The 24,439-nt window shown below is 45.0% G+C and overlaps 1 protein-coding gene across 1 annotated transcript in view; it reads right to left on the bottom strand.

Annotated features, from left to right (window-relative positions):
- Positions 1-24,439, bottom strand: part of LOC147326894 (sodium channel protein type 4 subunit alpha B-like) — a 93,731-nt gene that overhangs the window by 51,684 nt on the left and 17,608 nt on the right. The window contains exons 4-26 of the mRNA XM_086302300.1: positions 23,675-23,792; positions 23,507-23,579; positions 21,622-21,750; positions 19,928-20,013; positions 19,238-19,438; positions 18,671-18,734; positions 18,456-18,597; positions 18,164-18,367; positions 16,309-16,405; positions 15,910-16,139; positions 15,192-15,263; positions 15,005-15,106; positions 14,590-14,937; positions 14,335-14,500; positions 13,233-13,405; positions 12,284-12,347; positions 11,299-11,453; positions 9,819-9,992; positions 5,242-5,343; positions 4,039-4,323; positions 3,831-3,884; positions 3,592-3,729; positions 3,366-3,470 (exon numbers count right to left, since the gene is read on the bottom strand). Coding sequence (XP_086158426.1) covers positions 3,366-3,470; positions 3,592-3,729; positions 3,831-3,884; positions 4,039-4,323; positions 5,242-5,343; positions 9,819-9,992; positions 11,299-11,453; positions 12,284-12,347; positions 13,233-13,405; positions 14,335-14,500; positions 14,590-14,937; positions 15,005-15,106; positions 15,192-15,263; positions 15,910-16,139; positions 16,309-16,405; positions 18,164-18,367; positions 18,456-18,597; positions 18,671-18,734; positions 19,238-19,438; positions 19,928-20,013; positions 21,622-21,750; positions 23,507-23,579; positions 23,675-23,792 — 3,282 coding nt within the window. The remainder of the gene's footprint in view (positions 1-3,365; positions 3,471-3,591; positions 3,730-3,830; positions 3,885-4,038; positions 4,324-5,241; positions 5,344-9,818; positions 9,993-11,298; positions 11,454-12,283; positions 12,348-13,232; positions 13,406-14,334; positions 14,501-14,589; positions 14,938-15,004; positions 15,107-15,191; positions 15,264-15,909; positions 16,140-16,308; positions 16,406-18,163; positions 18,368-18,455; positions 18,598-18,670; positions 18,735-19,237; positions 19,439-19,927; positions 20,014-21,621; positions 21,751-23,506; positions 23,580-23,674; positions 23,793-24,439) is intronic.

The following is a 24,439-nucleotide window of genomic DNA, read 5'->3' as shown; positions in this document are numbered from 1 at the left end:
TAAATATCTACGTGTGTGTGTGTCTATACATATTTTAAAAATTAAATAGAATAAACAATAAATAAAATATATAAAATATACAGAGGTTGGTAGTTGGACATGTGCAAAACAGTGGCATTTATATACAGTGTGGAGTGCATAATGTTGAAGTTCTCTTAAGTGAAGCTGAGGTGACTATGAAGTGTTCAGCAGTCTGATGGCCTGATGGAAGAAGCTGTCTCTCAGTCTGCTGGTACGGGACCGGATGCTGCAGAACCTCCTTCCTGATGGGAGTAGTCTGAACAGTTTATGGCTGGGGTGACTGGAGTCCTTGATGATCCTCCCCGCTTTCCTCGGGTACCGCTTCCTGTAGATGTCCTGGAGGGAGGGAAGCTCACCTCCAATTATCCGTTCAGAGCACCGCACTACTCGCTGGAGAGCTTTGCAGTTGTAGGCGGTGCTGTTGCCATACCAGGTGGTGATGCATCCAGTGAGGATGCTCTCAATGGCACAGTGATAGAAGGTCCTGAGGATGCGGGGGCTCATGCCGAATCTTTTCAGTCTCCTGAGAAAGAAGAGGCGCTGCTGCGCCTTCTTCACTGTTTTGTTTGTGTGTACTGACCACGTAAGATCCTCAGCCAGATGTACCCCAAGGAACCGGAAGCTGCTCACTCTCTCCACAGCAGCGCCGTTGATGGTGATGGGGGTGTGTACTTCTCTGCACCTCCGGAAGTCCACTATCAACTCCTTTGTCTTTGCGACATTGAGGGTGAGATGGTTGTCTTGACACCAGTGGGTCAAGGCGCTGACCTCCTCCCTGTAGGCCGTCTCATCACCTTTGGTGATAAGACCCACCACTGTAGTGTCGTCCGCAAACTTCACAATGATGTTGGAGTTGTTAGTGGCCGTGCAGTTGTAGGTGTAGAGTGAGTACAGGAGAGGGCTCAGTACACACCCCTGTGGAGCACCAGTGTGATGGGGGATGAGGTGATGCTGCCCAGCCTTATTCATTTTATTCACCCCAGTTTGAATAACACCTTGGGACTTGCGCCAGAAAATAAAAAAGTCAGTAATTCTAATAGGTTTTAGGTTCAGGGGATTTACGCAAATTTGCGCAGGGTTAGTAAATCTAGTGTTAAATTAAATAAAATTAACTACAGCTAAGAGGCAAACCAGGTTGCTGTGCGAATCGGTTGATTAAATTATTGCAGTTACAGCGCAGACCTATGATTGTTGGGAGCAGTTCTGATTGTACAGTCTGACAGCTGCAGGGAGGAAGGACCTGCAGAAACGCTCCTTCATGCATTGAGGATGCAGCAGTCTGTCACTGAAGCAGCTCTGCAGCAACATCTACATGCATGGGGTGGGAGACTCTGTCCATCAGAGATGTTATTTTGGCCACAGTCCTTCTGTCTCCCACCACCTGCACTGGGTCCAGGGTGCATCCCAGAACAGAGCTGGCCTTCCTGATGAGTTTATCCAACCTCTTCCTCTCAGCTGCCGATAAACTGCTGCTCCAACATACCACACTGAAAAAAATGACAGATGCCACCACAGTAAGAGCTGCCAGTTTGTCTACCATGGTGGTGACCATGGTGGCCATTTAGAAGTCGGCCATCTGGGATACAACTTTTGTTTTTTCAATAGGAAGAGAGTTAAGTTGGCTACAATAGGTGACACGGGGGAAAGGACGCTCTTTCGAGGATTCCAATGTTCACATGTTGGACAGAGAGGACAGATGTTTAAAAGAGGAGTGAAAGAAGCCATTTACAGTGGGGCAAAAAAGTATTTAGTCAGCCACCGATTGTGCAAGTTCCCCCACTTAAAATGATGACAGAGGTCAGTAATTTGCACCAGAGGTACACTTCAACTGTGAGAGACAGAATGTGAAAAAAAAATCCATGAATCCACATGGTAGGATTTGTAAAGAATTTATTGGTAAATCAGGGTGGAAAATAAGTATTTGGTCACCTCAAACAAGGAAAATCTCTGGCTCTCACAGACCTGTAACGTCTTCTGTAAGAAGCTTTTCTGTCCCCCACTCGTTACCTGTATGAATGGCACCTGTTTGAACTCATCATCTGTATAAAAGACACCTGTCCACAGCCTCAAACAGTCAGACTCCAAACTCCGCCATGGCCGAGACCAAAGAGCTTTCGAAGGACACCAGGAAAAGTATTGTAGACCTGCACCAGACTGGGAAGAGTGAATCTACAATAGGCAAGCAGCTTGGTGTGAAAAAATCAACTGTGGGAGCAATCATCAGAAAATGGAAGACATACAAAACCACTGATAATCTCCCTCGATCTGGGGCTCCACGCAAGATCTCATCCCGTGGGGTCAAAATGATCATGAGAACGGTGAGCAAAGATCCCAGAACCACACGGGGGGACCTGGTGAATGACCTGCAGAGAGCTGGGACCAAAGTAACAAAGGTCACCATCAGTAACACACTACAACGGCAGGGAATCAAATCCCGCAGTGCCAGACGTGTTCCGCTGCTGAAGCCAGTGCATGTCCAGGCCCGTCTGAAGTTTGCCAGAGAGCACATGGATGATACAGCAGAGGATTGGGAGAATGTCATGTGGTCAGATGAAACCAAAGTAGAACTTTTTGGTATAAACTCAACTCGTCGTGTTTTTTTTTTCACATTCTGTCTCACAGTTGGAGTGTACCTCTGGTGCAAATTACTGACCTCTGTCATCATTTTAGGTGGGGGAACTTGCACAATCGGTGGCTGACTAAATACTTTTTTGCCCCACTGTAAGTCCACCTGGAGTTTACAACTCTCTGCCATCTATAATCCAGTTCTGAGATCCCTCCCCAGACGCCTTAACACCCACTCACATCCTGGGCCATCTGGCCTCAGGAAATCACATGACAGGGTGGGGCCGGGTTTCTCCATGAGCTCACCCGAAACCCTGGCTGATTGTGACCCACACCCGTTTTCACACCTTGGCTCATGTGATTAGGCAGAGGATCATCAGGGGGTCCTTTGTACCTCTTTGGGGGGAAACTCCCACTGGGTTTCAATCTGGGACTCTCCACCATTTGACCTTAGAACTGAAGAAGCTTCTCGGATGAGAGCTGAAACGTCTTCAAACAACTAACGGTTCTCTTTCCAAGCTCCTTAGATTCCCATTACTTTGGCATTTTTCACAAATTCAGCAAAAGAGCTCAAAGATACAACTTGAAACTGGTTGTTTCCTGAGTTGTGCATCATGTGTGGACACAACATTAGTTCATCCCTTGAGTTAGGAGCCTCTTTTATGCCTGAATTGGTCAGAGTTGGGTAATCTTCTGAAAGTGGTCGGGTACAAGGACTGGGCTGAAAATGAAAATCAGCCAGCAGTTGACAAAGACTGAAGAACTATATCTGAACTGACCTGAGGTTGTGGAACTGTTTTGTTGCGTTTTTCAGAGAATCGTTTCTTTATGGTGCTCAAATATTTCTGCTGCTGGTCCGTCACAAAAACATGTTTCCCTCCGAAGTAGAGATGAGAGACAAGAGCAAAGTTAACTGACAGAAACAGGAAGAACGAATTCAGCCAACACTGTGGAGCTTCTACAGACTGATGCCCAACTGTGTGTGTGTGTGTGTGTGTGACCTATCTTGTGTCTCTGCTGGTGGATCGTATCAATGATGACTCTAATGAAGAGGTTCAGCGTAAAGAAGCAGCCGATGATAATGAAACAGATGAAGTACAGGTACATGTACACATTGATCTCGTAGTGCGGCTGGTCTTCCACCTACACACACACACACACAGTGGTTTTAACACACACACACAGTAGTAATATACCAGCAATAACAGCAACAGTAACAGTACTGATCCAGCGTGTATACTGACTTGTCTGGAGTCCACAGCTGCATACATGATGTCCATCCAGCCTGAAGACGTCCCCTGACCCACAATCAACACAGAGTTTCATTAGAAAAACAATGAATTCAAGCTCTATTACTAAATGATACTGACTTTAGTTAGCTTGGTTATGTTTTTTCCACACAGTTGATGGTTTTATGCATTCTAACTAACAAGTTAGAGTGTTCACACTGACCATGATCAGCAGCGACAGGAAACCCATCCCCACATTGTCAAAATTAAACGTCCACGTCTTCCAGTTGACCTCAGAGAAATTCTGATCCATCAGTGAAAAGCATTCAGTCATGTTGTTCACCACGTAAAAGGAGAAAAGCTCCTCTGAAGTCTCATTGTAACAGTAAGAAAACTTTCCTGCAAACAGATTCACTCCTATCACGCTGAAGACAAGCCAGATGACCAGAATCACCAGCAGCATGCTGAACATGGAGGGCAGCGTCACGGCAAGCACCTTCAGCACCACCTGCACACAGACAGAGAGACAAAAAGGTCTCTGCTGTGAATCAGCTCACATCCAGTTAATAAGCTGCCTCCACGTTGGCTCTCCATCCAACAGGACTTTAGTTCTGCCAGGAAAGTTCACTATTAGCTACTGAAAGACCTGAAAACCTGTAAACAAAAACTAAGCAAATGATATACAACGTAAACAATCATTCAACTTGGGGTGTAAATTGTGTGACATGCAACTGGCTTTATACTAGGGTTACAAGGCATTGATAAGTCCTGGTAAGACCAGTCGCCTCTCACACCTCCGTCATTAGGACAGCTACACCCTGGGGAACCCAGTCTTGTGCCTGGCTGACCAAATGGAGCACAGCCGCCAGTCTGTGGAGTAACCTCCTCAAGTATGGGAAAACTTTCCTCTGAACATCAAAGGACAGTGTGTTCTTTTTGTGTGGTCATACAGATTTGGGAGGCTGAATAACGGGTTGGCGATTAAAACTCACAAATGCAGACCTGCACGCATTACTGAGACAAAAGTGATAAAGTCCTTCTGCTTACACCAGCGATTAAAATACCTGGGCCACGTCTGTAGGATGGACAACCGAGAAATAAGAAAACAAAGATTGTTTGATGAACGCTCCCTGAGTTGGGTGAAATCGAAGAAACTGTTAGGGACAGATACCCTGCAAATAAGGAGAATGATGATGGATAGGACAAACCTTCAGTGTCTATGGGAAATAACAGACACACCCTAAGGACTCAAATCTCCTAAAAAGGGAGCACAATGATGAGTAGAGCAAAAGAGAAAGTCACACGAACTCTACAAATCATTTAACAAGCAAAGAATTTTATAAATATTTGATCTTCTTTCTCTAGCAGAAGAGTACACCTACATCCTGCTCGGCAATGTCTGTATCTGTATGAGTGCCTGCCTCACCCTCATGCCCTTGAAGCGAGACGGGACCCTCAGAGTCCTCAGAGCTCTCAGAGGCCGGCTGGTGTATCCAAGCATGTTGCCCATCAGGGAGAACAGAGACACCTAGAAGACAGCACAGCGGTGACAATGTGATCCACCTGTCTCTAATAATCGGCTACAAGCCACAGGCCTTCGAGATGGCAGTTGTTAAACATTACTTAAAACCAACCCCTTGTCCCAGCTGTCTTAGCTAATTATAGGCCAATCCCCAGCCTTCATGTTATCGATTCTTGAAACAGTAGTTGTCAACAGCTAACAGATCATCTGCAGAGGAATGGCTTATTGGAAGAGTTTCAGTCAGGTTTCAACTGTAGGAAATCAGGTCTTTACTCTGTCTTTTGTATAATGAATCTGTAGTGATCTTTGAATGGTTTCTGATGCAGGGGACTGTTCTGCTATCATTCTGTCCAGTGTTAGTGCAGCCTTTCATACCATTTACCATAACATTCTGCCTGACAAGCTTGAGGTTCAGGCTGGTGTATGTGGCTCTGCCTTAGACTGGTTTTCTTCTTACTTATCTGACAGGACTGTCTCTGTTAGAACAAACCATTGTATCTGTTGAAGTCATTATGATCAAAGTTGTCATTGTTGTGTTTAAAACTGTAAACCTTTTCTTGAACTGCGTGCAGATATTTTTCCTCCCCTAGATCTAGCATGGTGGGGGATGCTATTAGCTATAGTGTTTAACTGCGGGCGCGCTTGCATGTAAGATTCTGGTTTCCTTATTTAGTAATGAATGTTTACTTCCTGCCATTTATGGGCTCACCTGTGCTTGTATATGGTGGACTGTTCAAGGAGTTGAGCCATGTACGGGGTGTAATATTGGATTCTTCTCTGGCTTCGACTTGCATATAAAATCTTCATCATATCGCTGTTCATTTCATTTAAGTAACATTTCTAAGTTATTTTTAGACTATTGTAATAACCTGTTTTCCAGCTTGGACAAATCATTGCTTTCTTTCTTCATTCACAGACTCTGGATTTTTTGGTTGTTCCCTGTAAATGACTAAAGACGAGGGGGCACAGAGGCTTTCAGTCTGTGGCACCAAGGCTGTAGAACAGTCTACCACCACAACTACACTTAGTGGACTCTGTGGACTAAAATCTTTGTTTAAACAGGCTTCAGAAGTTTTATTGGAATGATTATAGGTTTATTTATTTATTTTAAAACTACCTGTTTATTTTATTTTATTTTATCAAATATTTTTATTGAATATTTTAGCACTTAATGTTCAGATTTATTTGACCCTTTTGTGTACAGCGACTCTGTGAAAAGTGCTTAATAAATAAATAAACTTAATAAATAAACTTTGCTTACTTCTCATAGAGTTCACAGCACAGAAACAGCTTTAGTGAAGGTTACAAATGATCTTCTTATGGCCTCTGACAGTGGACTCATCTCTGTGCTTGTCCTGCTAGACCTCAGTGCAGCGTTCGATACTGTCGACCATAATATCCTATTAGAGCGATTAGAACATGCTGTAGGTATTACAGGTACTGCACTGCAGTGGTTTGTATCATATCTATCTAATAGACTCCAGTTTGTGCATGTAAATGGAGAGTCCTCTTCACACACTGAGGTTAATTATGGAGTTCCACAGGGTTCAGTGCTAGGACCAATTCTGTTTACATTATACATGCTTCCCTTAGGCAGCATCATTAGAAGACATAGCATACATTTACACTGCTATGCTGATGACACCCAGCTCTATCTGTCCATGAAGCCAGATAACACACACCAATGAGTTAAACTGCAGGAATGTCTTAAAGACATAAAGACCTGGATGGCCGCTAACTTTCTGCTTCTTCATTCAGATCAAACTGAGGTTATTGTACTCGGCCCTGAAAAGCTTAGAAATATGGTATCTAACCAGATTCTTACTCTGGATGGCATTACCTTGGCCTCCAGTAACACTGTGAGGAACCTTGGAGTCATTTTTGACCAGGACATGTCCTTCAAAGCACATATTAAACAAATATGTAAGACTGCGTTCTTCCATTTGTGCAACATCTCTAAAATTAGAAATATCCTGTCTCAGAGTGACGCTGAAAAACTAGTTCATGCATTTATTACTTCCAGGCTGGACGACTGTAATTCATTATTATCAGGATGTCCAAAAAACTCCCTGAAAAGCCTTCAGCTGATCCAAAATGCTGCAGCAAGAGTCCTGACAGGGACTAGAAAGAGAGAGCATATTTCTCCTGTTTTGGCTTCCTGTTAAATCCAGAATTCAAAATCCTGCACCTCACATACTCTTAAACCAATAAGGTCTTAAATCATCAGGCCCCGCCTCAGATGGCCCCGCCCCTCCCTGAGCCTGGTTCTGCTTGAGGTTTCTTCCTGTTAAAAGAGTCTTTCCTTCCCACTGTTGCCAAAGCGCTTGCTCATAGGGGGTCATATTATTGTTGGGTTTTTTCGGTTTCCTTAACATTACTGTAGGGTCTTGACCTTATAGTGCAGGGCTCTAGAGTGCGACCAATTTGGTCGCAAATGCGACCAAATTTTTCAGTGGTGCGACTAAAAATAAATATTTGGTCGCACAGGTGCGACCAACTGTTCCGGTAACAAAAAAAAAATCTCTGTAACTCTCCGTGTGGTCAACAACAGACACACATTATGCCCCTATCGTGGACTAAACCAATCAGAGATAGTCAGGGGCGGGACCTCTCTGATTGGCCGTGGTCCAGTTGAAAGTGCAGGTGGAAGAGAGAGGTGAGTAGCTTGAATAAAGCGATATCAATTCATTAACGGATTCCACACAAAGACCTAAACACGGAGCGGACCCAACACATCAGAATCAGCTTCGTCTTTCTCGGCTTTCTCACCCGACGGCCTGAACACGGACACGCTGTCGGAGCTTAGCGATTCTTCGGGTCCGCGCTGTGTTTACGTCTTTTTGCGCTGATTCTGAGCTGCAGGTTTTGTCTCTCTCCAACCAAAATTCACCGAGCCTGCAGCAAAAGAAGCAGCAAACTGCGCTTCACATTTGATCAATGTCGTCATGAATTCCCTCTGACTTTTGCTGTTTTGCTTCCACCACGATAAAAATCACACTTCCTGCACAGCTCTCTCTCTCTCTGTACTTCAGGAACAGTTTCCCGTCTCAAATCTGTTTTCTGCATTATTCATTCGCTTATTACCCACCAGTCTAGCGTTGTTTACAGCGCTTTTTCTTTTTTCACTTAAATGACCTCGGACAAGAAAGCCTAATTTCTGCTGTTCAATACTGAAGAAATTTAAATTTCTTAAAATTATGCAAAATTGCAGAATATTTTTAAGGTTATCTGCTATAAAAAGCCAGACCAGGAAAATCTCCTTCATGTTTTCCTGTGTTTTATTCTCAGTTACTTTCACACAAAGGCATCTGCTGTGATTTTCACAATTCTGATGAAGTCTCATGTGTATCAGTACTGATAAATGATCAGAATTATAATATTTCTGACTGTCTGAGGCTAAATTGAATCAAATCAGGACTTTGAGAACCGGAATTGAATGGATTATAGAAATCAGTGATGATACTCAGCCCTAGTGAGCAGCCTAGGCCTGAGAGAAGTGGATGTACTGTAGCTGTGGGTAATAAGAAAAGATGAAAAGAACTATTGATAACTTTTTTGTTAAGTTAAGGCCTGATCTGTCTGAAATTCATAGCCAGTGCTCTGACACGGTGCCATCAATATTTGAATGCTGAAAAAGCACATTATATGCTGCAGTAAATGCACTGCCCAAGTGTCCCCTCTCCCCACGGCCTTTCAGCAGCAGACAGCAGCAAACAGGTCGTCAGAGGAGGCCAAGATGATGATTAAGTTTTTAACATTTTCTACAATATTGACAAAGCACTTTAAGCACAAGTTTGTTAGTTAATAATTTAGAAATTAATATTGTCTGTATGGACTTCCCCCCCCAAAGAAAGTGCACATGTAAAACTGCGGTGTTAAGCGATGCGGTTGAAAAATTTGAGTGCGCCTAACTTTTGTGCCGGTACGCCTAAATTTTTAAAGTTAGGCGTACCGGTGCGCCCATGTCAAAAAGTTAGTCTAGAGCCCTGTAGTGTAAAGCACCTTGAGGCAACTGTTGTTGTGATTTGGTGCTATATAAATAACATTGAATTGAACTCGATTAAATTGAACTGACCTCATTGTACAGGAGAGCAGTGAAGCAGCAGGTTCATCTTACCCAGCCTGACTGTGTGCTGTTAGTTTATCTGTTCAAACTGAAACAACCCCATTTCTTTACTACAACGTCAAATACTGACATCCTGTCAACGCCGCCCACATCTCAGACATGAACAGCCCGTCCTTTAGCTTCGGTGCCATCACCAATGCTGAGGTGGGTCTATGATCCCCAGCTCCACACATGGTTAAATGCCCCACATCATTTTTCGTTCATTCCAAGATTTAGCCAGAATACTCTTACTGATACAACCCTCCCCATTTACCCAGGCTTGGGACCAGCACTAGGACAACACTGGCTTGTGGTCCCTCCGTGACTGGCTTTGTAAAATACTGCCAATAATCGGTGCTGCCGATTGTGCTCTTACATCTAGGATGAGGAAGTCGAGCCAGCACCAGAAGCTTGTGAAGTATTTCTTGAATCCAAAAGCGATCCACTTCAGTAGCATCTCCACCAGAAACACGAAGGTGAACACCAGGTCTGCCATCTTCAAAACTCTCTGCAAGACTGGACGATGCCCCAGGTAGATGTCCTCAAAAACCTGTTCACAAACACACGCCTGTTTACTCACAACAAGCAGCATATGAGACGATCTAAGGACAACCACTGTCATTCTAGCAGTGTGACCTTCTGGTTTAACAGACGACCTGCTGTCCTGTTTGTTCTTCATGAGCTCTTCTTTTCTGTCTGTGTTTTTTCCCACCACCCTCCGACACATCCAGGAGATGGCTGCTCCTCCCTGATTCTGGTTCAGATGGAGGTCTCTTTCTGTTAAAAAAAGGGATTCTTCCTTCCCACTGTCACCAAGGGCTGCTCTTGTCATCTGATTGTTGTGATCCTCTCTCTAATATTGTAGACTGTGATCATCTGCAACTCTGGCGCTTTAGTGAGGGGATGTTTTGTGTCTTTCAGAGCAGCACCTCTGCAATAATAAGACATAACTTTTCTACCCATGAACAGGAAACCACCCCAACAGCTCCAAAACCCAAAAAGGTTGATTCAGTTCATCTGAACGTTTTCAGTGGGAGAAACGTTTCATCATCATCAGGTGACTTCTTCAGTCTCAGCGGACTGCAGGTTTCCAACCTTATAAACAGTAGATTGCACAAGCAGATGACACAACACAGAAAAGCCACCTCGTCAGGCCAGGACTCTGCAGTCTATTCACACCTACAGGCCAGTGGACACTCTTTCAATGATGAGGATGTAACATCCTGGACAGGGAGGAACGCTGGTTTGAAGGCGGAGTCAAGGAGGCCATTTACGTGAAAAGGGAAGGACCATCTCTGAATGGAGGAGGGGCCTAAGGGTACATCTGTCACCATCTTACAATGCTGTGATTGCAGCCATTCCCCAACTCTCTGTGAATGGGACTCATGGTTATTGATCAATCGTCTTTGATCAAATGGTCAAAAGAATTTGCATATTAACGATGAAGGAACTGACCTCCCAGCCCATTGTTCCTTCAGTGGTGCTAGTTTCAGTCAGTGTCCAAATGTCCTGTTTATATGGTTGGAGACCTGCAGTCAGCTGAGACTGAAGACGTCCCCTGATGATGAAAGTTTCTCCTGAAAACGTTACGACCAGGTGTACAGATTCAACCTTTGGGATTTACTTACCTGGATGATTGAGCATGCATCAAGACACTGATCCAAAAGTGATTTCAAAGACCAAATCAACTGTCTGTGGGTTCATGCAGGTCGCTATCAGTGCCATATGTTTAGCTTAGTGGTTTCAGTGTGGAGTTAAGCCAGGAAGATAAAACATGTCCAAGTGAGTCCAGGGTTTGAATGTGACATGAATTCATGATGTATATTGTCAAATATGTATTGACAATGTCTGTTTACCAGAGCTGCACAGCTCAGCAGGATGATGAAGACGATGAAGCCCTCAAAGAATTTGTGTTGCACGATGCAGAGGCAGGCTCTCCTGAAGTTAGACCAGACCCTGCCGGTACCCTGGGATGTGTCTATTTCCAGGAACGGACAGCAGATGTAACAGCCTGAAACACATCAGAGGCGTTGCTGACTGATTGGCTTCTGTTCTCTTGATGTAACGGAAACAGCTGCAGTGAAGGAACTTTGATATCATCTCTGTATGTCACAGTTTGTTGAACTTTTAAATTGGGTCTACATCATCCATCAAACTGAGGCACTGAAAACTAAATCATGCACAGAAGAACCAAAAGCTGCAGTTCCTCTAGCAGAGGCTCCAGCAGTGAGCCGGTCGCCATAGATTTAACATGTCCCTATGTTAAAACTTTACAGCACAAATAAACATGTTTACAGCCTGAGACCAAATCCATATCCATAATTTCCCCCTTTCATGACAACTGTAAGAGAGTGAGAGAAGGTTTGTATTGAGCCTTAAAGTTGGCATTATTAGGGGCGGGGCCTCTTTGACTAACAGGTGGATGGTGACACAGGCGGGTGTAGCTGCTAGCTGTCTGCCAATTGCAGTCCCTGAACTGGACCTCTGGACCGTGTTTGTGCTGTTGGAGTCTTTTGGATCATTTTTATTACAATCATCTGACCAATAATATGGCTGCTGTGAGGTTGACTGGACCAACAGACATTCAAGAAGTCTGAGGTCCAGTTTCAGGGACTGAAACTTGAGGATTTTATTTGGATGTTACTGAACACTAATTAGCAGGTATCCGAGTCTGTGTGATCCAAATATGGTGAAACATGAACACGTTTACCAAAGCTCAGCATTTACGTAATTACTCTCACTGCCAGAAGAGGGAGACAAAGGTTTGTCACTGCAGGTTTAAACTATTTTACATATAATAATTTGATATAACAGTGTGTGTGTGTGTGTGTGTGCTCATACTGTTGCAGCAGCAGTCCTCAGGTTCTGGATGAGTTTCATCTTTACGTTTCTGCATGACGTCACACTGCAGACACAGAAGTTCACAAACATAAATAAACTTTAATGTCCTAGTTACTTTAAAATACTGTCACCGGACTAAGTGTTCACACTCTGAAAGCTCACGCGGTTTATGTCTCGGGTCTTTACTGTGTCTGTGAATTCAGGATGGCTGATTTCAGTCCTGTAAAAGTCTGATGATCACCTTCTTTAAGCTGTTGCAGTGATTTTAACATCAGCAGCTGCTGATGAATTTCAAACTAAAACCTGAACTTTACACGGTCCAGTCGTCTGCCTTAAACCTGTGTGCTGTGGATGTGTGTGTGAAAGCATCTCATCGCTGTGTTTCACTCAATTCATCATAAAGACAACTGCAGTTATGCTGAAGCTCTGATGATGCTGCGGTCACATCGAGGGTGGAGAGATGTTCTTCATGCACAGTGATCACAGTGAGGAAAATAGTACTGTGTAATAATAAATAATAATAATGGATTGGATTTATATAGCACTTTTCAAGGCACCCAAAGCGCTTTACAATACCACTATTCATTCACTCTCACATTCACACACTGGTGGAGGCAGCTACAGGTGTAGCCACAGCTGTCCTGGGGCAGACTGACAGAAGCGAGGCTGCCATATCGCGCCATCGGCCCCTCTGGCCAACACCAGTAGGTAAGTAGGGTAAAGTGTCTTGCCCAAGGACACAACGACCAGGACAGAGAGCCCAGGGATCGAACCGGCGACCTTCCGGTTACAGATGCGATTCCCAACCCCCTGAGCCACGGTCGCCCCGTGGCGACACAAACATGTTTATCTGCTGTTCATACTCGAGGCCGAAGCTGCGTCACACATCAGTATTTACTTTTAACATGAAATTCTGCTCTAGGATCAAAAATAGTAGAATCTGCTTTACATGCTGCGTCTCCTTTTCTTCTGCATTTTCAGGCGTCCTAAACTCGATCTCAGCCACAGCGACGGGGGCCTCCCAGGCGGCCATGTTTGTGTGGTTATCATCGAGGGTCAGCTGATCTGAGCTCACAGAGCTTAAGGCCAGATATTCCTCCTTGTTGTCTTTTTCAGTGTCACCTGCAAATGAGGAAAACATGAAAATATTTTCAAATTAAAAGCTCTAAATCTAAAACTTAAAAAAGACACAGAAATCCAAATACGATCCACAGAAAAAAAATAAACCACTAACAACAGAGTATGTGTGAGGATGACCTGAAACATGAAGGCAACACTGCCTCAAACCTGCAGTCTCTCTAATGTCCAGCAGGTGGCGACTCCTCTGGTTGTAACCTGAACATTTGCAAGTATATGAGAAAATGAGCTTCGTGTTCACCTCATCACTCAGCTCACTGATGAATTTATGGTCTCAGTCACTAGTTTGAAGTCTTGTTGAGGAGAAGGAAGGACGGGAAGATTTAAGTCGAGACTACAATCCACTTTACATTTTACTACCAATGAGTAGTGAGCAGAGTCCCTCACTGTCGAAGTCAGATCCAGTTTGTAAACATCCAGTTTCAGGCTTCAAGACAGGACTTCACTAAGTCTTAGTCTTAAGTGTATATTTATTTTTCTACTCCTTTTATATCCATTTATTAGGGTTTTTTGCACTGATGTAACTCGTCGTCTTGTCTTTATATGCTGCACTGGCTGTAGCAGTCAGTGCGCCCCAGGGCAGCTGTGGCTACAATGTAGCTTGCCATCACCAGTGTGTGAATGGGCGGATGACTGAATGCAGTGTAAAGTGCTTTTGGTCCATAGGGGACTAAGTAATGCGCTATACAAATACAGGCCATTTACCATTTGCCATTTAGCGGAGATGACAATAAAGTTTGACTTTGACTAATATGTTACCTCGTTGTGGCTGTGCCAGTGTTATATCTACATTCCATGTTAATAATGCAGACCCCCAAAACAGCAATAAAGTAATGGCACAAAACAAGCTCCTTGGATTACTGTGACCTGGATAACTGAGAACCTACAAAGACAAATATACAAACAAAAACCACCTTTGTGATCTTGGTCAGCGTAGTTCTTCCCCCACAAAGTCCAGATTCTCTTGGGGATCCAGGTTCTGGTCTGTTTCATGGTACTCTGCAGAATGTTTGTTGTTTTGTCTTCTGAATCCACCAGCTGAACATTGATGAACAATAAATTCAGGAACAGATGTAGGATCTGCAAACAGACCAGGAACTCATTCAAAAACTCTGATTGGACTAAGGTGGACTGGGTCATTCTAGGTTGTTAAGTGTAAAGAGACTCACCAGCAGCTTTCCAACAATCAGGACAATCATGAAGAAGGTCACACACATGCCATCATTCGAGACCTCCATGCAATCCCATAAAGACTCTAAACACAGTCCACACAAGACCCTGAAGACAAGCATGAAGGTGTGGAAAAAGTCTTCCATATGCCAACGAGGAAGCTGGCAGTCAAGAGAAATGCGACAGACGTTAGCTTTGTAGTCCGACTGGAACAGCTGCACGCCCGCCACAGAGAACATGAAGACCGTGATGAAGAGAACCAGAGTCAGGTTCCCCACTGAGGCCCAGACGATCTTCAAAAACATGTGGAGCATCGGCCACCAACGGGCCAGCCGAAACACTCGAAACTGGACAAACAGAAAGATACGTGAGAACAGATGATGATGATGACAGTGATGGTGATGTTATACTAACCGGAAGAAAACTGTGCAGCAAAGATAGACCCTCAACGTCAGCCAGTCCCAGCTGCACCAGAGAAATGATGACGAGGATAAAGTCGAAGATATGCCAGCGCACCTGTAACCACGACAACAAACAATCACAAATGTTTCTTTGAAAATGGCAGATCGCTGAACTGTTGAGAAGAAACTACAAATCTGACCTGGAAGTATCCATGCAGGCCCAGTGCGACAAGTTTGATGATCATCTCAGCTGCAAAGATCACACGGAAGACCTGCACAGTTCAAAGGGGTCAGAGGTCACAGGGTAGAAGCATGTTTTGCATCCAATTCATCCAACCATCGGCAGACAGGCGAACGAAAAACCTCGAACACACCGAGTCCCGTGCAGAAGTAGAAGTTCCAACAAAACAATCATTTTCCTGTGAAATGTCACCCATGTAAAGGTAGATCACTCTGACCAGGCATCACTGTTACTGCAAAAAGACTCACGGTGTAAATAAACCTCAGCAAAGCTCCCTCTGAATCCCAGCTGATCCTTACTTTTCTCGAGACTTGCCAGAGGTTTATACTGTACCCCCGTTACATTTTTACCTCACTGTGCTGCTTTTCCTCTCAGTTATGCAGGTCGTTTACAGGTTTGTACCGTTGGTTTGTTACCATTTGTGATGTAATTGCTCTGAGTGGACATTTTAAACCACTCTTGCTAGGTGGCTGAAGAACCCGCTAAAAGCATTCATCACTAAATTGGTCATGGAGGCACATCGAAGAAGAACATATGGTCCCTCCGACTGATCAAGTCTACACCAAACTAAGGGAGCAGAATGGAAAAGTCCTGATTTTAGCCTGCAGTGAAGAAGCTGCCATTAAATTAACCAAGTAGGAGATAACAGGGTCTGCAGACACTTCTTCAACACTCACCAGCTCAGCGATGACCAGGGTCTCCATGAACTCCTCCATCATAGGGTAATGTTCCATGGCTGTGAAGATGGTGCTAACAATGATGCAGATGATGATGACCAGGTCAAAGAAAGGGTTCGTGATAAAGGTGTGAAACTGCTGTTTGAGCCATCGCCAGCAGCCACAACAGTCCCCCTTCAGGAAGGCGTCAGTGCAGGTGCAGCACAAAGGCCGGTGGTGCTCCTCTGCCTCTGCAACACAAAGCTACTCTGTGAGGCCACAAACTGTGTCAGCATTAAGTTGTCTGCAGAGCCTCGGCTCTTCGCGTTTGTCTGTGACTGCTCTCAGTGACAGAGCGTGTTGTCCTGTCCCAATGAAGGAAGGTGGAGGTTAAAGAGGTGGAGGTAAATATCTGTTTACCTTCAACGTATTCTTGCTTAGTAGCTCGTATACCAGCTGATTTCTTCTTCTGCAGTGAGTCCTGTTGCTCTGGAGTCTCTGCCCTGCTGGAAGCCTGCTGTCCATAACAAAACACCCAAACTCAGTTATGCTAAATGACGATTTCAGCAGAGCCATCCCACAGTACTCTGAACAGTTTCCAAACAGGGTTATTTTGTCTCAGAAAGGTCACGGCTGACACAATAAGTTGAGAAGAAGCTGGTGAAAGGTTTTTGGAACAGCTGGATTTTAAATGCTGCCGACAGGTCTGCAGGATTGGTCACATGCTAGACACAGAAGGATATTTAGATGAAGAATAGGACGTGTTTGATATATGAACAGAACTAAAGCCCGATAATAGACCTACTCGTGTTATTCCAGTATATTTTGTACAGGTGTGGAATGTTTTAGCAACACTGGCAACACCTGGGCCTAGTGTGCCAGTGTTCCAAGCTGTCAGAGCTCAGCTGTTGGTGTGGCTCTCCTCCTAGAGACACACACCTTATGGTTATTTTATATTGTTTCTATTGTGTTGTTTACATATTGTTGTGATTTACATTGCTGTGATTGAGAGTCGTCATCTACCCGAACCAAATTCCTCGTATGTGTCTGCGCATATACACGGCCAATAAAGGCGACTCTGATCTCCCTTTTGTCGTGGCCATGGAGCCCATCAACCTGCTCAATGAGGCCTGTAGAGTCTGAGGTGGGGCTGTTGGACCTCAGCCACAGTAACTGGGGTTTCTCTGTGGTTTCTCTGAGCATCAGTTCTTGCCGTGAATTTGCTGCAATGCCCAGTGTGGTATCATAATGAATCATTTGTTTATATATGCATAACAGTTATTATCAGTACAGGCGTTTTAAGTTCATGTTTATTTCTCTGGAGAAGCGCACAGAGTAGGTTGATTGTTGAGATAGGGCATTGTGTGTTGCTATACTGGCGAGGCCAGGAAAGGTGGTTGTTAGGCTGAAATTGTTAAATGTTGCCATTATTGTACTTAAGTTTGTAAGCCTGGCCTTAAACTGTGTGCTCAGAGACATCCTTCTGTTTCTGTTGCCCTCCCCAGCCTGTTGAATGGTGAGGGGGGCTATAGCGTAACTGTAGGCACATCCTCAGCAGGAAGTCACACAAACGTACCCCCATCCACACACACACACAAACATGCTCGCACATGCATATACACACACACACACACACACACACACGCAGTGTTTTAACCTTTTGTGACCATAGGGGTTTTTTACAATGGGTGCTTGTGTAAACTGTGTGTCACACAAAAAAAGGCTGCAAGCGGGGGCTGGTTCTTTGGAGTAATCTGAGCTCGAGGGCAGAAGGGCTGCCCCGACATCCTCCCCTTGCTGTAGCATGTGAAAACCGATCGATTGCTGTTCTGTATTTCCTTCTTTACAGGAATCAGTCTGAACCAGCGGGCCTGCTGTAGCGCAGACCCAACAGCGGTGTTGAGTCTGTTCCAGAAGTCGAGATAAATGTAAGAATTCAGAAGAAGAGAGGGCTGTAAGTTAGGTAGACGTAAAAAAGTTGCACCTGTAACATGTGACACAAGGTTCAGCAAATAAGAAGCAACTTTATTCCCGTGTGTGGATCATTGATTCCTGCTTTTGTTTTTTTGAAGGTGCAGCACCCAGTCCTGGAGAGAAGGTGGTATTGTGTTAGCACACACCTGGATGCTCCACAGCAAACTGACAAAATCTGCTGTTAAAGAGGTGCACACACTTACTGATGACCAACCAATGAACTAAATCTGATTAGACTTGATTAGTATTTGGCTGCTCATTGCCCTCCTAATTCCTGTGGAAGCAATGAGTCCTTACTGACCTCCTCCTCCTCTCTCCTCTTCAGCACCTCCACAATCCGTCCGAACTCTTCTTCTCTTTGTATGGCCTCGGCATCTTGAGTCTCTTCTTGCTCCGCTCGTGTCACAACAACCACTGCCAAAATGAGACTGAGCAGGAAGAAACAACCCGGGAAGAAGACGAACAGAAAGACGATCAGATAGGATTTTCCTGCAGTTCGCAACGTCTGCAAAGGGACAGACAGGTGAGAGAAACAGATGAGACAACCGGAGTACTGGGAGGAGCCTGCATGTGGTCATCGGTGAGTTACTGACCAACTGCATCAGGCTTTCCCAGAAGTCATGCATCATGAGTCTGAAAAGTGACATCAGAGACCAGAAAAACGAGTCGTAGCTGGTGTATCCGAAGTTTGGGTTACTTCCTGCTTTCACACAGGTGAAACCATCTGGACAGCACCTGAACACATAAAAAACAGTTTGTTTTTATTGTTGTTGTTGTCAGTGAATGAAAGAGACTCATGTTTACTTACCCAGCGTCTGACTGGTTTCCACACACCAGAGGATCAGGATGTCCAGGAATGTAGTAATAGTTTTCTAGAAGGCAGACAGACATCCAAACCGTACAAACAGATCATGTTTCACCTTTCTAATTTAAGGGCAGGGGTGGCAACGATGACAGGTGCTGAAGTCTGCACTACAAAGCCAGCTGAACATTTCTAAATTTTCTAATCAATTCTCGCAGAGCCCCAGGTCCTGATAACATCCCTGGACGAGCACTGAGGGACCGTGCTGCAGAGCTGTCTTCACGGACATGTTTAATACATCACTGAGCCAGGAAATACTCTCAATGACAGATTCAAGGTCACATTTATGCTGCAATTCTCAGCATCTACATTGTTGCGGGTGATTTTAAAATCTGATAACAACAAATAAAACTGTTTTTGGACCTGAAGACTTTTCCTCAGAGGTTCACCTGATCTCACATGAGATCTCTTTCCACTGCTTTCATTGTAATGTTGGAAGAAGACCTGCGAGTCAGCCATCTGACTGTCTTAAAAGGCTAACCGGCCAATCAGGACGTGGTACGACCATCATACCTGGAGAGGTGGTGTGGTTGTGGAAATCGAACTCTGTCGTGTTTGTGTTCATCGACCAGATGACACATTTGTTCTTCAGGGTTCCCATGAAGAGCTGTAAACCAATCATAGCCAAGATGCTCAGGCAGAACAACGTCAGGATGATGACACAACCAAGCCTCTTCACCGATTGGACAAGAGCTTCGACTGTCTTCTTCAGACCTGTGAAGACAGCCCCCGCTGTGAATACAAGTCGCACACACACACACACACACACACACACACAGACACACACAGACACACACAGACACACGCACGCACACACAGACACACGCACACAGACACACAGACACACACAGACACACACAGACACACACACACAGACACACGCACGCACAGACACACGCACGCACACACGCGCACACACACACAGACACGCACACACACACACAGACACACACACACAGACACACGCACGCACACACGCGCACACACACACAGACACGCACACACACACACAGACACACACACACAGACACACACACACAGACACGCACACACACACACACACAGACACACACACACAGACACACGCACACAGACACACGCACGCACACACACACACACACAGACACGCGCACACACACACAGACACACGCACACAGACACACGCACGCACACACGCGCACACACACACAGACACACACACACCTCGGCTGCATGTGAAGATCTTCAGCAGCAGAGAAATCGTCATCAGCACAGCAAACTTCCCCAAATCTACGAACTGTGACACCAATCTGAGACACAGAGTCATCATCACCACCTTCATCATCATCATCATCATGAAGCAGTGATTAAAGCAGCTGTAAAACATAAAGACACATTTACAGCCGAGCAGGAAAAAGCCAAAGTGTGTCGAGCAGAACATACAGAAGCAAAGCCGGTGATGAGGACGTGACAGTTAGTGTCCTAATATAAATCTAAAACCTTTATCAGTGACAAAGGTAGAGGAGACGTACACAGGAAAGCTACACAGGAAAGCAGAGCAGCACAGCGAGCGTTCAGCTACAGGAGGTTAGCTTGTTACCAAGCCTTAAGAAACATCAAGAGTCTCTGTGGTCAGTTTGCTGGGACAGTGTTTGATGTCAGCCTGGATTCAAACACTGAAAGAGTCCCAAACCTAAACAGGGAGTTTCAGTGCCTGAACCAAGGAACAACTAAACTCGAAATATAAGGGTAATAACAAAGGAACGGCCCCGGGGCAGACCCAGGACATCGTGGAGAGATCTCGGCTTTTCTGCTTAGGCTGCTGTCCCTGCAACCCAGCTTCAGATAAGCAGAAGAAAACTGGATGGATGGATGTGGTGGTGAAAGCAGCAAAAAGATAATTTTCATCTTCACAGCTGGAAAAAGCCCACCTTATTTGCACGGACATGGATCTATAGATATGAGACCACACTGACAAGAACTGTGTTGGTGTAACTGTAAAGGTCACATCCAGCATTGAGTGGATTCAATCGGTGGATCACATTTCTTGAGTATTTTCTGAGCTGCAGTGAGCCTTGTTATTCAGGACTGAGAGGCTCTTATTGTGAAGGCTCTTTTATACTGTTTCCTGTTTTTTGGATCACGTTAATCTGTAACCAACATTAACCCCCTAAGATCCGAACTCTTCCTCGGCATGCATTTTTAATTTCTCTTTGATATTTGGGCATATTGGGACCCGATGAATGTAAAAATAAAGAATTACCAGATTATTTTTTTTACCTAATTTTTGTTTCTAAGAAAAATGAAAGCCACATATGAGGATATTTGTTTAAAATTTCAGTAGAACAGTAGGAGTATAATGTCCTCGTGAGTGGATATCAGGCCGTTGCAGAGCGAAATTGAGTATTTCGGTCTAAATAACCCAAAATGTGATGTCCACACGTGGACGCCAGGTCCTAGGAGGTTAAAGAAGTGAACAAAGAGGAGCTCTTCCATTAACAAACTCACAGTATAAGCAGTCCTAATTGTACCTCATCAATGAGCTTGGAGAGACACCTTCAGCAGCAACAGCTTGATGTGATCATTTTCTGTATGACTAATCAGTCTGGCTCGATTAGGAGCTGGGGCTGCTTACCCTCTTAACTCCCATGAAGGCAATAAGGCTGGACTTGTTTTTTTTCTCAGGATCGTCCTGTGAAAACTTTCTTTTCCAATAACTGTACGTGTCGGAGAATCACGGCAGAGAAATAAGTCTCACCAACTTCATGTCAGCCGTTTTCCAATAAATCTAAAACAGATTACACTGAATTTTGTTTGTGCAACCTGAAGTTGCCCCCTGCTGGTCATTAGAAAGAATGCAGATTCATGGCTGTACATACAGTCTGTGTGAGAGTGTGAGGTGTGTTATTGAGCCTTACAGGGTGCTGATGATGATGATGTCCAGCCAGTTCCAGGGATCTCTGAGGAAGGTGAAGCGTCCCACACAGAAGCCTCTTGCCACGACTTTCACCAGAGCCTCAAACATGAAGATTGCCATGTACACGTACCTGTTCACATAAACGTGAGACAGAGAGCTTTCACACCAGAGAAGTTTGGGCTCGGGAGAGCCCGAGTGCCCTGGAGAATTAAGAAAGTGGAACCGGCTGTTCAAACCCCCCCAAGGCTGCCCGCTGGGATTGAAACAATGGGACGAGGCGCGACGTCTCAGAATGGGCTCACTGAGTGCAGCACGGTTAAGAGCTTGGAGAATCTTATGGCTGCCATGAATACTCAGAATAACACCTCTGAGTGAAAGTTAAATCACATCTTGGAGCAGCTCTCTGCGGTCGTGAGGTCTCAGAATCTGCTCCTTGAGCACAAGAATTGACAAGACCACGGAGCGCAAGTTTGATAACATCATGGAGAAGCTCGCGGCTCTGCAACGGGAGATTGAGAGACCAGTGTCGGAGTGTTAAAGAACAGCTTTGAAATTCTCATGAGTTGTCCGCATAAAAGAAAAATCACCATCATAATGCAGCTGTCCCTTCGGCGCCAGATGTCGGCTCAAGGCTGGAGCCGAACAACAACACCCTGATAACGACTGTCTTGAGTCTGTTCCTTCTATTCCATGCAAGGCCATCTGGGTTGGCTGGAAGACTGTTTACTTAGCCTGGCAGGGTGAAGGACACTGTCTCAGCTAAACTCTGGACACGCACACACATACATCAACACTGATATGCACACACTCATCCCCCCTCCCTTTCCAAACGCCTCCGATGCTTGTTCCCTCCTGGAGAACACGGCGGGTCTGGGCCCGCGCTGGAATAATAGCGCAGGGCAGGATGGCTGCTGTGTTTGCTTCGGATTACTCCTCACCCCCTACTCAACCCTGTGGCTTGTCACGTGCTCCATAATGTTGTGCTGTGGACATTTATGTGCTTTCTGTGCAGAGGAGTTTTTTTGTTTCCTGTTCTCATGCTGTCCTCCCAGGAGCCCAGCATGAGTAGAGGTCTCTTTTTTTACTCTTGTACTTTCCCATTGTAGTGTACATTTCAGTGTTTTTCTGTAACGCTACCGATCTCTGACCTGTATCCCCATGTGATGTCTGTGTTGTGTGTGTAAGGTCGGGGAGGGGGGGATCCCATTTCACTGCAGGGCAACCTGTGTGTGGCGAATAAAGCATTGATTGATTGATTGATTGATTGAGAGCTTTCACACCAGCTCAGGGTTCTTTCCAAAGGATACTTTGGCATGCAGACTGGAGTAGCCAGGGACTGAACCGCCAAACTTTCAGTTAGTTAGTTTGAGTTGGCTCTAACTCCTGAGCTACAGCCAGCCCAAGACAGTAAAAGTGCTTCCATTATACTGAAGAGGAGGCAAACACTTCCACCGCAGATCTCTCCTAAATGGACGAGTCACACAAAAGCTGTCTCGATGGAGAAACATCACAACAGGCCCTTTAAGCCGTCTCTTAATTGTCTGTATGACAAATCTGTTCACATATCAGAACACTCTGAGCATTTCCTGTCTCGACAACAGCGAGCAAAGTCAGTTTGACCTTTACAGACCTGTGTGTGCTGCTGCTGTCAGACTGAGGACAGACTGAGGACAGACTGGCTCTTTGTCTTTGAGCCTTAGCATGGATTTAGACTTTAAAACCATTCTCATGCTGTGACTCATCGATGCTGCCATCAACAGCCCTGTTCATCACTTAGTCGTGTTTTTCTGCTCCTGATGAAAGATCTGTGTGTGTGTGTGTGTGTGTGTGTGTGTGTGTGTGTGTGTGTGTGTTCGTGTGTGTGTGTGTGTGTGTGTGTATCTTACTTCACCACAGGAAATTTGAACTCCAGAACACCGAAGCCCAGGATCGCCAGTAGGATGAATATACTGAAGAATGTGTGAGAGTTCAGGGAAAACTCAGCTCACCTGGTCCAGAGAGCTAAAACCTGACCACACAGAGGCTCCTGACACTATGACATCATAAAGGATATGGATGAAGAAGGGTCTTGATGGCGATGGTCCTCAACGGGTTGAATGGACTCAGCAGGTAACAAGACGAGTCAGCACTAAACCTGTTAATGATGTTTCCTTTACTGAGAACCATGAAGGTCTGCAGAGAGACAGGTGAGGGACAGACAGGTGAGGGACAGATAGGTGAGAGACAGACGGGTGAGGGACAGATAGGTGAGAGACAGACGGGTGAGAGACAGACAGGTGAGGGACAGATAGGTGAGAGACAGACAGGTGAAGGACAGACAAGTAAGAGACAGAGAGATGGATGAGAGACAGACAAATAAGGGACAGAAAGGAGGTGAGGGACAGACAGATCAGAGATAGATGAGTCAAGACCTTTTTTGTGACTAGCAGGATTTTGAATTCTGGATTTAACAGGGAAACAATAAAGATGAAAGTATAAAAGTCAAATCAAAGTAAAAATGCACTAAGACGGAGTCATAATGAAGGGTATGCAGTGCTGAATAAATAATTTTAAGAAAGTATTTAAAAGTGAAGAGACGGTTTGTGGTCTGGAGATCTGGTGGAAGTGTGGCCAAAGTCTCAGGACAGAACAACTAAAGGCTCTGAGTCCCATGGTAGTCAGACGAGCAGGTGGAACAGACAGAAGGGAAGCTGAAGAAGAGCAGAGTGTACGAGGGGGTGAGTATGTGTGGAGAAGATCAGATAAATATGGAGCGAGGTTATGAAGGGCTTTGAAAGTAAGAAGCAGGATCTTGAAATTGGCAGGGAGGTGAACCCGGA

Source organism: Aulonocara sp. 'chitande type north' Nkhata Bay, linkage group LG7 (assembly GCF_057382095.1).
Source record: "Aulonocara sp. 'chitande type north' Nkhata Bay isolate Kocher_YH1m ecotype deep benthic linkage group LG7, A_spYH_male_GT1.1, whole genome shotgun sequence".
NCBI classification, from domain to species: domain Eukaryota; kingdom Metazoa; phylum Chordata; class Actinopteri; order Cichliformes; family Cichlidae; genus Aulonocara; species Aulonocara sp. 'chitande type north' Nkhata Bay.
Note: the sequence above shows the minus strand (reverse complement) of the source record. Positions and strands in the feature narration are given on the sequence as shown.